We start from the raw sequence: 12,512 nt of genomic DNA, 5'->3' as shown, positions 1-12,512 counted from the left end.
GAGTCTGTTTTGCATTTGTCATCATAAGTGGAACAAAAGTACTTACTATAAATACTATTTTAAGGTATTTGTCTTTTTTAATCAAGTGTAATCATAAGTTGTTCAAGTTCAAGTTCAAGTGTACTTTATTGTCAAAAATCTGTGTAACAGGGTTAGCACAGAAGTTCGAAATTGCGTTTGACCAGTCTCCAATGTGCAAGTTTAAATGTGCAATGTGCAAGTTGATTAATGCTTATGGATTTGAAGGCACAGCTGACCCAACTGTTATTAATTTGGGTATTTTAAAACAATATAATTCTTGTTATTAAACACATATTTGGATTTCATCTTTTTTTTTCCTCCCATGTTAAAATTGTACCTCAAATAGTTTTGTCACCTCTAACCGTGTTTCTGTAAATACTGCTCACAAATGGCAATATGGTGTTACAATATGGTAGCAGGTAATATCCTCAGTTTTCTCTAAAGTTCAGTGAGAAGTCAGTCACCTGAGGCACAGTGGAGGTCATCCTGAGCAGGAATCGTGTGAAATAACTGCATCACCTCGAGCAGCATTCCTGTAAATGCAGTTCAAAAATGGCAGTATTAGGAATACAGTATTGTCCTGTATTTGAGTTGGTTTTGCATTACACGTTTTCAGAAACCAAACAGTTTACAGCTCTTGTCCTGTCTCCCTCCCTCCAGCCAGCCCCCAACCGGTCACAACCCCCCCGAGGTTTCTTCCCACTGTCACCAAGTGCTGCTCATAGGGGGTCATTTTATCCTGTTCAGGGTCGCGGGGGGGGGGGGGGGGGGGGGGGGGGGGGGTTGGAACCTATCCCAGCTGTCATGGAGCAAGAGGCAGGGTACACCCTGAACAGACCACCAGCCTGTCACAGGGCCAACACAGACAGACAGACAACCATCCACACCTATGGGCAATTTAGAGTGACCAACTAACCTAACCCCAGTAAATGCATGTCTGCACTGTGGGAGGAAACCCACGCAGGCACAGGGAGAACATGCAAACTCCACACACAGAGAGGGGCCCAGAATCGAACCCAGTTATTCTAACTGTGAGGCAGCAGTGCTAACCACCACACCACCATGCCTTACCTACCTACATCTTTACCTACAACATTAAGCACCTTGAGGTGACTGTTGTGATTTGGGGCTATATAAATAAAATTGTATTGAATTGAACTGAAGTGAGATGTAAGTCACCACAGGCTATCATGGACCAAGCAGCCGAGGACATAAAGGCACAGGTATATTTTCCAAACTGTGGGCTTTATTGTACCCAAAAAAGGACAAAAATGATATAAAGTGCAAACTCATGAAAATAAACTAGTTTAAGAAATAAGTGGGCCATAAAAGATGTCAACTAAACTAAACTTCACACAAAAGATACGCTTAACAAAGTAACAGAACTCAAACTGACCTGCATATACCTGTATATTAACTGAGTAAACCATTTTAAATGCCACAGGGGAAGCCAGAGAGACAATAACAATATTTAAAACACAAAAAAGAACCCATTTCCCCCACATGGTCACAACAGATGGTTAAGTCCACTTGATTGGCCTCTGCACTTAACCAGCTCCACCCTCAGCCTCCTCTGTTGCTCAAACCGGGAAGAACTGGAGCAGCAGGTAACTCAGGAAAACGGGGGAAAATAATTATATGCACCATTATTTAAAATGTAACGTCATAATACAGTAAAATAGATTAACCAAATTTAACTTCACTATACAACTTCAATAACTACAAACTATTTTTTCTTTAATCCTTGTATATAATTAACTTGGACTGACACATGATGCACACAAATGTTAAAAAAAAAAAAAAATTTAAATAATTTCTGAAATGACAGAAATGATAAATAATACATTATAATCTAAATAATCATAAATTTATAATATTTAGAGGCTTTGCATTGAACTATGCAGCAATTTTAAATGACAGTAACTGTACAGATTTGGGAGTCAATCTGTACTGAAATCTTTTCAGATTTTGGTGTCATCTGTTCACGAATTTATATGAGAAGTGAAACATCTGCTGGTCTGAGCAGTAAAATAAAGAAACTTCTTTCTGGGCCACTCGGCACCCGTACCTTATTATCTACAAGAAAAGCGCAACAAACTTCTACGTTCGGCAGATTTGACAGTGACTTCGCACAGAGCGACCTGACAGCGGCCTCTGTGCTCTGAACGTGATTTATTGCACAGGAATTCGCGGGAGGTGCAGGCTGTGACTTTGCGTTATTGTTCATTTCAGTGAGCCTCACCACACCTGCACTCCTGTGTGTGTGTGTGTGTGTGTGTGTGTGTGTGTGTGTGTGTGTGTGTGTGTGTGTGTGTGTGTGTGTGTGCGCGCGGGGGCGGGGGCGGGCGGGTGAGTACAGAGAGGGAGGGGCGGGGTGCTGAGTTGACTGCAGCAGGAACTGTGGACTGTGGACTGTGTGTCACACGGCAGCTTTAATTAAACGTACAAGTTAATCGATACGGACTGCGTTATTCTGTTCGAACTGTGCACCTCAAGGAGTCCAGGTAATGAAGGAAACTCTGAATATATTAAAAACCACTTTCATTTTGTCATTTACTTAAAATGTGTGTCGCACTTTATATTAAAATGTCTCACAATAGGGTTGTTTACATGTTACATTTACTTTTTTTTTTATGATTTTGAGCTCAAACTAACGTTATCGACCTTAAAGATTAAGAAATGGTGCTTTAGAAATGAATCGAAACTTAGCTTTACCTTCGTTTTCCTGCTCTTGACTTAAGTTTCGTTTTCGCTCCGCAGCCTCCTCATTCATATCAGTCCCATCATGGCCGAAGTGGACGAGACTCAGTTTTCTATCATGAGTCTGGAGGATGAGCTGACCTGCAGCATCTGTCTGAGCACCTTTGACCTCCCGGTGACCATCCCCTGCGGACACAACTTCTGCCAGGACTGCCTGCTCGCCACCTGGAAGGACTCCTACAACTGTCCTCAGTGTCGGACCCTGTTCGCCACCAAACCGGAGCTGAAGAAAAACACGGTCCTCACCGCCGTCGTGGAGACATTCAAAGTGAGGTCGAGCAAGAGCGAAGCCAGCCTGAGTAGAGAAGCGAGCGAACCGAAGAAAAAAGATGTCATCCGCTGTGATACATGCATGGAAGCAGAGGCGTCGAAGACCTGCCTCACCTGCATGGCGTCATACTGTGAGGAGCACCTGCGCCCTCACCGGGACAACCCCGTTTTCCGTCTTCACCACCTGAGCGAGCCTGTGGGGGACCTGTTGGAGCGCATCTGCACCGACCACCACAAGCTGATGGAGCTCTTCTGCACCCAGCATGACCGGCCGATCTGCAGCTTCTGTCTCCAACAGGTCCACAAAGGCTGCCCCTTCACGACCCCCGATGAGCAAAGGAGCCTGAAAGAGGTGCGTGTTTGTCAGTATTCACCTGAGAAGTTTAAATAGCCAGATCTAACCAGAAACTGAATCTGTTTAATGTGTATATTTAAAATTAAATGTATTTTTGGGGGGAACTAAAGCTGAGAAAGATGGTCGGTTTATTTTCCTTATAAATACAATTTTCATTCTTAGGTTCTGTATCTTCCTCAGGATGGCTATAGCCTGGGTTTACTAACTTGAGGAAAGTGTAGTTGTTCCTGTTATACTTCTGATCCGTCCGTGGATGTAGACTATGATGTAGCTCATCTCCCATGTTTTGTTGAGGTCCTGTTGTGAAGCCTCAGCGGTGTTTCTGCAGTCACTGTTTTAGCTTTTGAAACCAGATGTCATGGATAATTATTGAATAACATATGATTAGTCTGGTTTATTCTCTTTTCTGACTGCAATGTGGATCATAATTTACAAAATGAACATCATATTTTATTTAGTAAGGCTTAAAACTAGCAATTGAAACCATACAATCATCATTAAATTGTGTACTGAGGTCATAGATGAAGGAAGCTGAGGCTGCCTTATCATAGACTTTAATACTTTTTTTTTTTTTTTGTAACCAGAAGAACTGCCCCCTGCTGGCTATTATAAAGAATGCAGGTTTAGGACACACATTGGCTTTACTACAGATTTGGAAGCTGTCCATCATTTATATACAGTCTGTAGTAGTGTCTTGTGGAGGAGTCAGCACAGAGCTTTGCGTTCACTCTCCGATCATCCGAGTGGACATTCACATGCTCATGGACACACAAAGTACATGGCCTGCATGTCCACACCCCAGACATGTGGTCATTCCTGCTTTTTTAACATCTGCTTGGAGGCTTGGAAGGATTTATGCATAGCCGGCGCATCACAGTAACACAGATGGAGGTGACCCTCATTCTGAAACCAGGAAGCCGGGGTTAAGAACAAAGTTGTCACTTATACCTTCTCTTTTTAAGAGATGAGGCTAAAGTGACTGTATCGTGTTTCTGTTTGCAGTCCGACCTGAGAGGCAAGTTGAGTTTGTTAGACGGGAAGATTGTGAAAAATGAGAGCATCATATTTGAAATGAAGGACATGCAGAACAAGCTAAAGGTAAGCCTGCTCATTTGAGATAATAATCATCCAAATGGGGAAAATCTAAGGGCATGGATAAAGAGACATTCTGAGTTATTTCTTTATTGATCTGGTTATGGATGTTCTGTCCTCCAGGACATGGCGACCAACAAGAAGAGAGCTCTGACAGCTGAGTATCAGCAGATGCGAGAGATGCTGGCCCAAGAGGAGCGCGATGCTCTGACCTCAGTGGACCGAGAGGTGGAGACCGGTCAGACCAAACTCAGGGTTCTTATGAAGAAGTTCAGCGACAACGTTGATAACTTGAACAAAGCTAAAGAAGACATCCACAGCCTGCTGAGTCGGTCACAGACCCTGGCCTTCCTGCAGGTGGGACATCTGATTATTAATCCGTACAGCTGCATTAGCAAAAGCTAACATAACTTGTAACTCATATGATACAAAGTGTGCAATGGTTCTAAAACAGAGACTGAAATCATGATTGAAAACGTCCACGGTCTCATGTTGCAGTTCTCCTTCCAGGCTGCTGTGTGGACCATAAACTACAAAGTGAACATCATGTTTTATTCAGTGAAACCTGAAACTAGTAAATGAGACCGTGCAGTCATCAGTAACGTATTTACAAGCTGAAGGGTCATTATGTTGCTTTTGCTGGTCATTATGTTGCCAGCTTTCAGAAACATCAGCAATGTCTCATTATTATATTGCATGTAAACAATTGTTCTATTTACACAGAAAGCACGTTTTTAACCCCTTAGCACCTCGTTTTTGAGACTTCTACATCTTCGGTGTGAATAATTGAAATACATTTTTGAGCAAGAAATTGCAAAAGAAAAGCCAGGTGTTACAAATGAAAACCCATATATGCAAATTAATATTTAATTAATAAACTGTCATAAGGTTCCATAAACACTCAATTTTCAAATAATTTGGCAATTATTTCATGTTTCGGGCTTTACAGGGTTAAAGACAAGGTCTCTGATTTTATGATCATTGTGTTAGAGGAATATTTTAACTCATGGGACACAATCACTACAAAAAACCCACCCACCCACACACAGCACAATTTATATTTATTGTTTGTAAGTTTACTGCATTACATAGTAGTTCATTCCTTTTTTTTTATAAAATATGATGGCATCATCCTGACTGTGCAGACATTGTGTTTCTCTCCTCTCAGGCACCTTCTGACCTCCCCCAAGCTGTTAACTTTGACCCTTACTCCCCTAAAATCAACCTGGACTCCAAGAAAGTTTTGGCATCGCAGGCCTTCGCTGCTGCCCTGAAGGGGCTTCTGACAGAGATCGTCAAACAGCCCGTCGAGACCCGACTGCCATTAAGTAAACCAGGTGAGTGCACGCCCAGGTTTGTAAGCCGGACGATTCATTAGGGACAGATGGATTTGTTAATAAAATGTTGTGAAGCCAGTCGTGTCCAATTTTGTTGCAGATGTTAATCCTGGTATTTTGGCAGCTGGTGAGTTTTTTTTTTCATGTGGGGATGAAAGAAATCTGGATTCTTATCAAAGTACACTGCACAAAAAATTAAGGGAACACTTAAATCATGGATCGGCTATCGATGAAGGAATATTCAAGTTGAAATCTTTTATGGACACGGACATTGTGTGATTTGTTAAACAAACTGATGTAACAGCAAGCAGTGGAAACCAAAATCATCAGCTCTGAGGGTTCAAAATCACACCAGAAATCAAGTTAAAGGTGGTTCAAGTGTTCCTTTCATTTTTCAATAGTATATTTTGAAAATAATCAAATTGATTCCACCTTTTCTTATTTATTTCATTAAGTGTTGATAAAGAGACGATACTGTAATGACACCATGTGGCATGTTTTCAGCTGAAAAACCAGGTTCATCTGTAGGGTTAAAACCTTTGATATTTGGAAGTTTTCCTGGTGAGTCAGTTCATCTCAGTACAAGGTTTATAAAAAGAGGTTTTTATAACAGGTCAAGAATAATTTTTCTTTTTTCATTAATTGCTTTTTCAGGGCTGGAGTTCCCTTCAGGTCCCCCTAAACTCCCCAGGTCTCACAGTCCAGGTCCTCCAGCCAAATCAGCCCAGAAGAAAAAGACTCAAAGTAAGAAACAACTTTTATTTTTTTCTACTGGATTTTTTGGTATTGCCCTTGTTTGTGGTTCTTGCCATCTAACTCTATTGTCTACACTGAACACATAACGGTGTGTTTATAGAGATTTTAAATGAACTACAGATATACAGGAAATTACTCTAGCATCACCATTTATCTTTTTTTATATATACCTACTGATAAAGTACATCGTGTGACTTTTACAATACAACCATTAATAATGATTAAATGATTAAAACATAGTCAACAGAGCAAAAAAGCACACGTGGAACCACCATTCATCTGATTTAAAACCATTTAAAATGTTTTTTTCCAGAGTAAAGTTTAAAGCTTAATTTTTTTCCCTACAAGTTGTACTTCCTGCAGCTTCATTAGCGTCACAGACCGGTGTGCCGACATGGTTAATGTCTGACTCACCAAAGCACACAGAAAGCTCTCTTACATCATTACTGCAGTAACAGCTAGATACGCCTTTGTATTTACGTTGGTGCAACAGCACACACAGCTCTGTGGTTTGACTGTTGATGGACAGGAGGCGGGACAAATGTCCATCTTTGTTGTTACAAAATCCTCACATATTTTTGTGCGGGATTTTTTTGAGCTCTGTGTGTCTCCTTTTTAATGTCTGTGTTTGTTCTGGTAGTCAAATCTGATGACGTCACACCCACACAGTCTGACGTCTGAACAAATGATGGAGGATTTTTTGTAGACATTATTTATGCATATTTAATTATATAAATGCTTCATTGTTTTTCACTACTTTCTAGAAACCAAACCTAAAGATCCTCAGTCCACTGGGAACGATATGGGAAATAGGATTAATGCCCATTCAATGGAAAACCTGCTGGACTTGGGCTGGAAGGAGAAACCCAGAGGTCGTCCTCTGGCAGCTGAACCCAAACATAAACCAGGTAGACGCCAGGTTTTGGCACCTTATGCTAAGAGTTGCCTCAAGCAGAGATACGGACTAGTCTGAGAGCTTTATAACATCACCGGATGCCTGGATTTATTTTCAGTTTTTAAACAACTTTGAGCTCCAACCTACACACTCACCCTTATCCTGATAGCTCAGAATATACTTTAATGTTTAGAACTGGTGGCATTCCTCTAGTTTTACAACTCCTGTTGTCTCTGAGCTTGTTGACTAATTGTGTTTTTGTGTGTCTTCAATCGTAGAAACTCCAGATATTCCCCCGGACATAAGCTCAGCTGAAAAGAGAAGTGAACTTCTGAAATGTAAGTGTAGCAGGCGTCTTTCCCTCGTGCTGTAACAGCATCTGTGTCTGTTCTTTGAGTGATCTTTTTGTCCCTTGCAGTTGGCACAGTGCTCACTTTCAATCCGAGAACCGCCCATAGACGCATCGCACTGACTGAGAACTTCACTAAGGCCTCGGTGTCAGATGAGCACGTAAACTACCCCGACTGCCCCGACCGCTTTGCTGTCTGCTCCCAGGTGCTCGCCTCCAAGGGTTTCTCTACAGGGCGCCACTACTGGGAGGTGCGACTGAGCAGCAGCAACTTCGTCGGCATAGGCTTGGCTTACAACAGCATCGACCGCAAGGGACCCACCAGTCGACTGGGCCGCAACGCCCAGTCCTGGTGTGTCGAGTGGTTTAACGTCAAGCTGTCAGTGTGGCACAACAGCAGCGAGACTGTGCTCGCCAATCCCAATCCGAAGCGCGTAGGCGTGCTGTTGGATTGTGAGGCGGGCACGGCGACGTTCTATAACGTGGCTGACAGGGCGTATCCCTTCCACTCCTTCATGTTCCCCTTTGCTGAAGCTGTCTATCCGGCCTTCTGGATTTTCTCTAATGGCTCCTCCATTTCTTTGTGCAAGCTGCAGTAATGAGTAACATACAGTCAGCCAGCGGTCCCACTGTTAAAGGTACCCTGTGGAGTTTTCCTGTAAGCAACAATAGTTATAGTAACTATATAGCTGTATAATACTTATCACATTTTTTTCTATGCTGAGGTCTAAAAGTGTAGGAAAAAATTGATTTTAAAATGGATTAACCAATTAACATTGTTAGCAAGCTGCCTTCTTTTTCACTAGCTGTGTAGGTGTTGGCTGCTGCATTTGTTGGTATGTTGGATATATATCAATAAATATCGATGAAACTAAATCATGCGCATGTGCTAACAGACAGAAACTCCAGAGGGTACCTTTCATCATTGAGTGTTTATTAGAAATTTTCTCTACATAAAATGATACAAAATGATATAAAATAAATGGAGCAAGGAAAAAAAATATTAATAAGGTAAACTAATAATTAGTAATAAATCAAATTTAGAATGTTTGGAGCAGCAAAAAAATGAACCCGGCATATTTTTCACCTCAGGAGCTGATAGGTTACCTGAGGGCAGGTATAACCTTTCTTTAAACCATTGTTGCTGTTGGAGGAAAATAATTCTCTTTGCACAGCTGATCAGGATTTATGTACAGGTCGAATATCACCGTCTCACATAAGATATTTAGTTCTTTTCGTGCAGATTAACCAGGACTGTCGCTCTAGTCGTCACATCTTGGAATATTTCTGACTTGTCGAGCCTCTGACTAAACATCCACCCTGCTGCAGTAAAGACGACAGTTTAATGCACAGAAGCTCCAAATAATGCCGCAGTGCATAATATCAGTGCCGGACTTTGGCAGCTAACTGCCACTGCTGTTGCAGTCAGTGCTAACAATGCATTATCGTCCTGAGTGTTGAGGGTGAGAAACATGCAGCTATATGTGCGCCGTCCAAATACTTAATGTGCGCCGCTGCATGCAGTTGTACTTATCGAACTCAAAATGGTAAAAGTGAGGAAATACTCGACTTGAGACAGGACATGAACGTCCTGATTACAAGTGCTTTCTGTACACTGCTTAGTACCGATCAGTTGGATCTGGGGAATACATGGTGGTGGTTTCTCTGTGCAGTCTGATTGGTAGGCAGACAGCTGAAGTGGATATCAGAAATTAATGGCATGTCATAGCTGATGTCATTAGTTTTTGTTAGCTATGCTGGCTGTGATGCACAGCAGCTGAATTCAATAAGATGAAGCTGTCTTGAAACACAGGAAAAGCTCCTCCTTGTGTTTTCTGGTGACTGCGATGCATGTATATGTTGTAGTCATTTATGAAAAGTATTGAAAACCAAAAATGTTTTGCCTTGAAGTTGAAAAAAGCAGGATAAAAAACAAACATCAGGCCCACTTGTTGCTTCATTTTCCCACCAATAAACTCAAAAGAAGACAAAAAAAAATTACATGTGTGTGTGTATATATAAAAAAATTATACAAGTTCACTTACCTGGCAGGGTTTCCTTGTGGTGGTCTTTCAGAAATTTGCTATCCTTCTTGCTTTTCTACAGTTACTACTGACATACCATATGTTGTGTGTCCTGTACATGCTGTGCAGATTATCCATCATCACTGTAGCACAGGTGCAACTACAGCTGGATCAAGACGTGAATCTACCAGCTCAGCACATGTTTACAGTGTTTTGATATCGATTCTGCTCCACTTTGTTTTGGAGTGTGGGAATTAAAGTCATAGGACTGGGTGATGCAGCAGTCTTTCATGATATGAACAATGTATGGTGACCTTAAAGATTTCTATAAGTTCAGAATCCTCCAGCATTACTTTGTGAATTGGAAAAACAGCAAATATTAAAAAATGATCTGTAAACGCCTGCCAGAAGTTTGTCTTCTGCAGCCAAACTGACTGCCATTAGTCGGTTCCTAAATGTATATTTCTGTGATATGATTGGCTGTTCAATGTGCACAAGCACCACCCCCTACAAACTGTGTATGGCACCATATATTTTAAATGTCGTGGACAGTCTGAACATACAGTAAGATAATATACACTGTTGCTTGTATCACCGGGCTCTAAATGCTCACTTCTTTCAGCTGATGGGAACAGAAGTCATGTTTTCTGTTTTCATCACATTCTGAAAGTCTCTCTTCTGTTTTTCTATTCGGGTTGTTTTTAGGGTATTTTGCCTTAAATGATGGAGTTTGAGTCAGATGATATGATGGGAGTCACAGATGACCCCGCAGATGCCGTCCTGGGCTAGATATGATCCTGGGATGTCATGATTGCATGGGGATGCCCCATAGAAATAAAATGCATTTTTTTCCCTATGGCAGGCACATTAAACCAAAAAGCCTTGTCGGCTTTTCCTAAGGTGGAGGGAAGGTAGTAAAACGTACAGTCTCAGAGGGGTAAATTATTTGTTGTATGATACAAAGTTTACCCCGGCCTGTGAGAACAGCGGCTCGCTTCCTGATGTGGCGTCACTGCGGTCCATCAGGTGTTAAAGTGGTAATATGGTGATCACTTTAAATCAGAGCATCTTACAGAAATGAAGTGTCAAACCTCTTCGTCGCACATTAACAGTGAAGTTAAGCATCACGGCTCCTCTGACTTTTTGACAAAGTTAGACTAAACTTTACTGCATTTAAAAGGTTCAGAAGAGAAGACAGACTGAGTGATAAACAGAATATTTTTAGGTGGTGTACTGATAGTGCCGAACCTGATCTGAACCTGTGTGGTTAAAACTGCTTATCACAATGAAGACTTTTGGGAAGGAAGGGTTTTAGAAACCATCAATGCCTTTCCTGAACCATGGTGACACTTCTGAGTACTCTTACTACCTTAAGCATAAATCACTTTATAGGGGTGTGTAGATTTATACATTTATTTCCTGTAGCTTCTGTTTTTGATTGTAACATGCATCCTAGTTTAAGCAGACTCCAGCAGCGCCCCAGCATCGTGTTGATTTTGTCCACTGAATTGTAGTTCATGCTTCTTTGTGTCACATAGATGGTTGTAGCAGTATCTTGTGGTGTCAGTCTTTGAAAAAAGCAGTGCATTATATGAAGGGTGTTCTTGTTGTATTCTGTATACTGTTGCTATAATGCATTTTGTTTAATCAAAAACTGTATCATAAATTAACCAGTGATTATTTCCAATAAAGGTTTTTCTGTCTCTGATATGGGTCTTTTTTTTTTCTTTTTTTTTTTAAGCTTCACGTGATATAAAGTGTGTGACAAAGAAATTTGCTCTTTTGCTGTCATATACTGAAGGCAATGTCAACATCACCTGCCCTCACCTTACATCTAGTTCAGATGTAAGACCTGACAGTGCTGAGGTCAGCTGATTACAGCTAAGTGCTGCTTCAGCTCAGTAATGGTTGACAGCTTTTAGAGTATATGGAATTGAGTTTGGCACAGTTAGCATTATTTGGGCCAATATGGACTGTATGTAAAGACCTGAACTTTATAAATTTAACATTTTTAAGACATTTTTAACACTAAATTGGGTTTTTTACAATATGAGTTTTAAACTTTTTTTTTCTATCATTATTTTCATAACTTATTAGTTATGAAAAGTTATGAAAATATATTTCAGCCCGGCGGGCATGTGTTAGTGATGGGGTTTAGCATTAGCATGCTAATGCTAATTAGCTTTTTAATGCTAATTAGCTTACCAATATCAAATGCTAAATGCCACGCCTGTTTGCTAATTGCAGCGATGGTAAACAATTAGATCAATAAAGCAATAATTCTTTCTGCAAATAAAGCAGCAGAGTTATATTTACACATCATGCATTTGCGTGTACCAGAGCGCCGTTTTTTTCCGCTAATGGGTTTGCTGATATTGTATAAAAAGTGTACACAGCAAAAACATAGTAATCCAGGTGTTTTATCTATCCAATCAGCTGCTAGCAGCACTTCCTAGAATATCTCATGTCAGCATGAACTATCACATTTTTAATGCAAGCCATTAACTGTGAGAAGATGGCACCGGTGAGGTCAGCAGCCGTCATACCTGCTCATGTTGCAGGTACAAAATACATTTCACTGTGCATTGTACTGTGTATAACTGTGCATGTGATAAATAAACACTATCTTAAAATCTTAACTAGGATAACGGGA

The 12,512-nt window shown here is 40.9% G+C and overlaps 1 protein-coding gene across 2 annotated transcripts; it reads left to right on the top strand.

The window, feature by feature from the left end:
• Nucleotides 1-2,413: 2,413 nt before the first annotated feature.
• On the top strand, nt 2,414-11,567 carry LOC115793051 (E3 ubiquitin/ISG15 ligase TRIM25-like). 2 transcript variants are annotated; one of them, XM_030747809.1, is made up of 11 exons: nt 2,414-2,525; nt 2,782-3,403; nt 4,409-4,504; nt 4,622-4,855; nt 5,667-5,835; nt 5,936-5,962; nt 6,340-6,396; nt 6,490-6,579; nt 7,356-7,499; nt 7,765-7,824; nt 7,905-11,567. In XM_030747809.1, exons 2-11 carry the CDS (start codon nt 2,807-2,809, stop codon nt 8,432-8,434), a joined length of 2,004 nt encoding a protein of 667 aa, XP_030603669.1. In that variant the 5' UTR covers nt 2,414-2,525; nt 2,782-2,806; the 3' UTR covers nt 8,435-11,567. The 2 variants fall into 2 exon arrangements, with proteins under 2 accessions (XP_030603669.1, XP_030603756.1); XM_030747896.1 differs by lacking the exons at nt 5,936-5,962; nt 6,340-6,396.
• The last annotated feature ends 945 nt before the right edge of the window (nt 11,568-12,512 follow it).

The sequence above is a fragment of the Archocentrus centrarchus genome, chromosome 1 (genome assembly GCF_007364275.1).
Source record: "Archocentrus centrarchus isolate MPI-CPG fArcCen1 chromosome 1, fArcCen1, whole genome shotgun sequence".
NCBI lineage: Eukaryota > Metazoa > Chordata > Actinopteri > Cichliformes > Cichlidae > Archocentrus > Archocentrus centrarchus.
The sequence above is the reverse complement of the archived record's forward strand: the minus strand, read 5'-3'. Positions and strand labels throughout refer to the sequence as shown.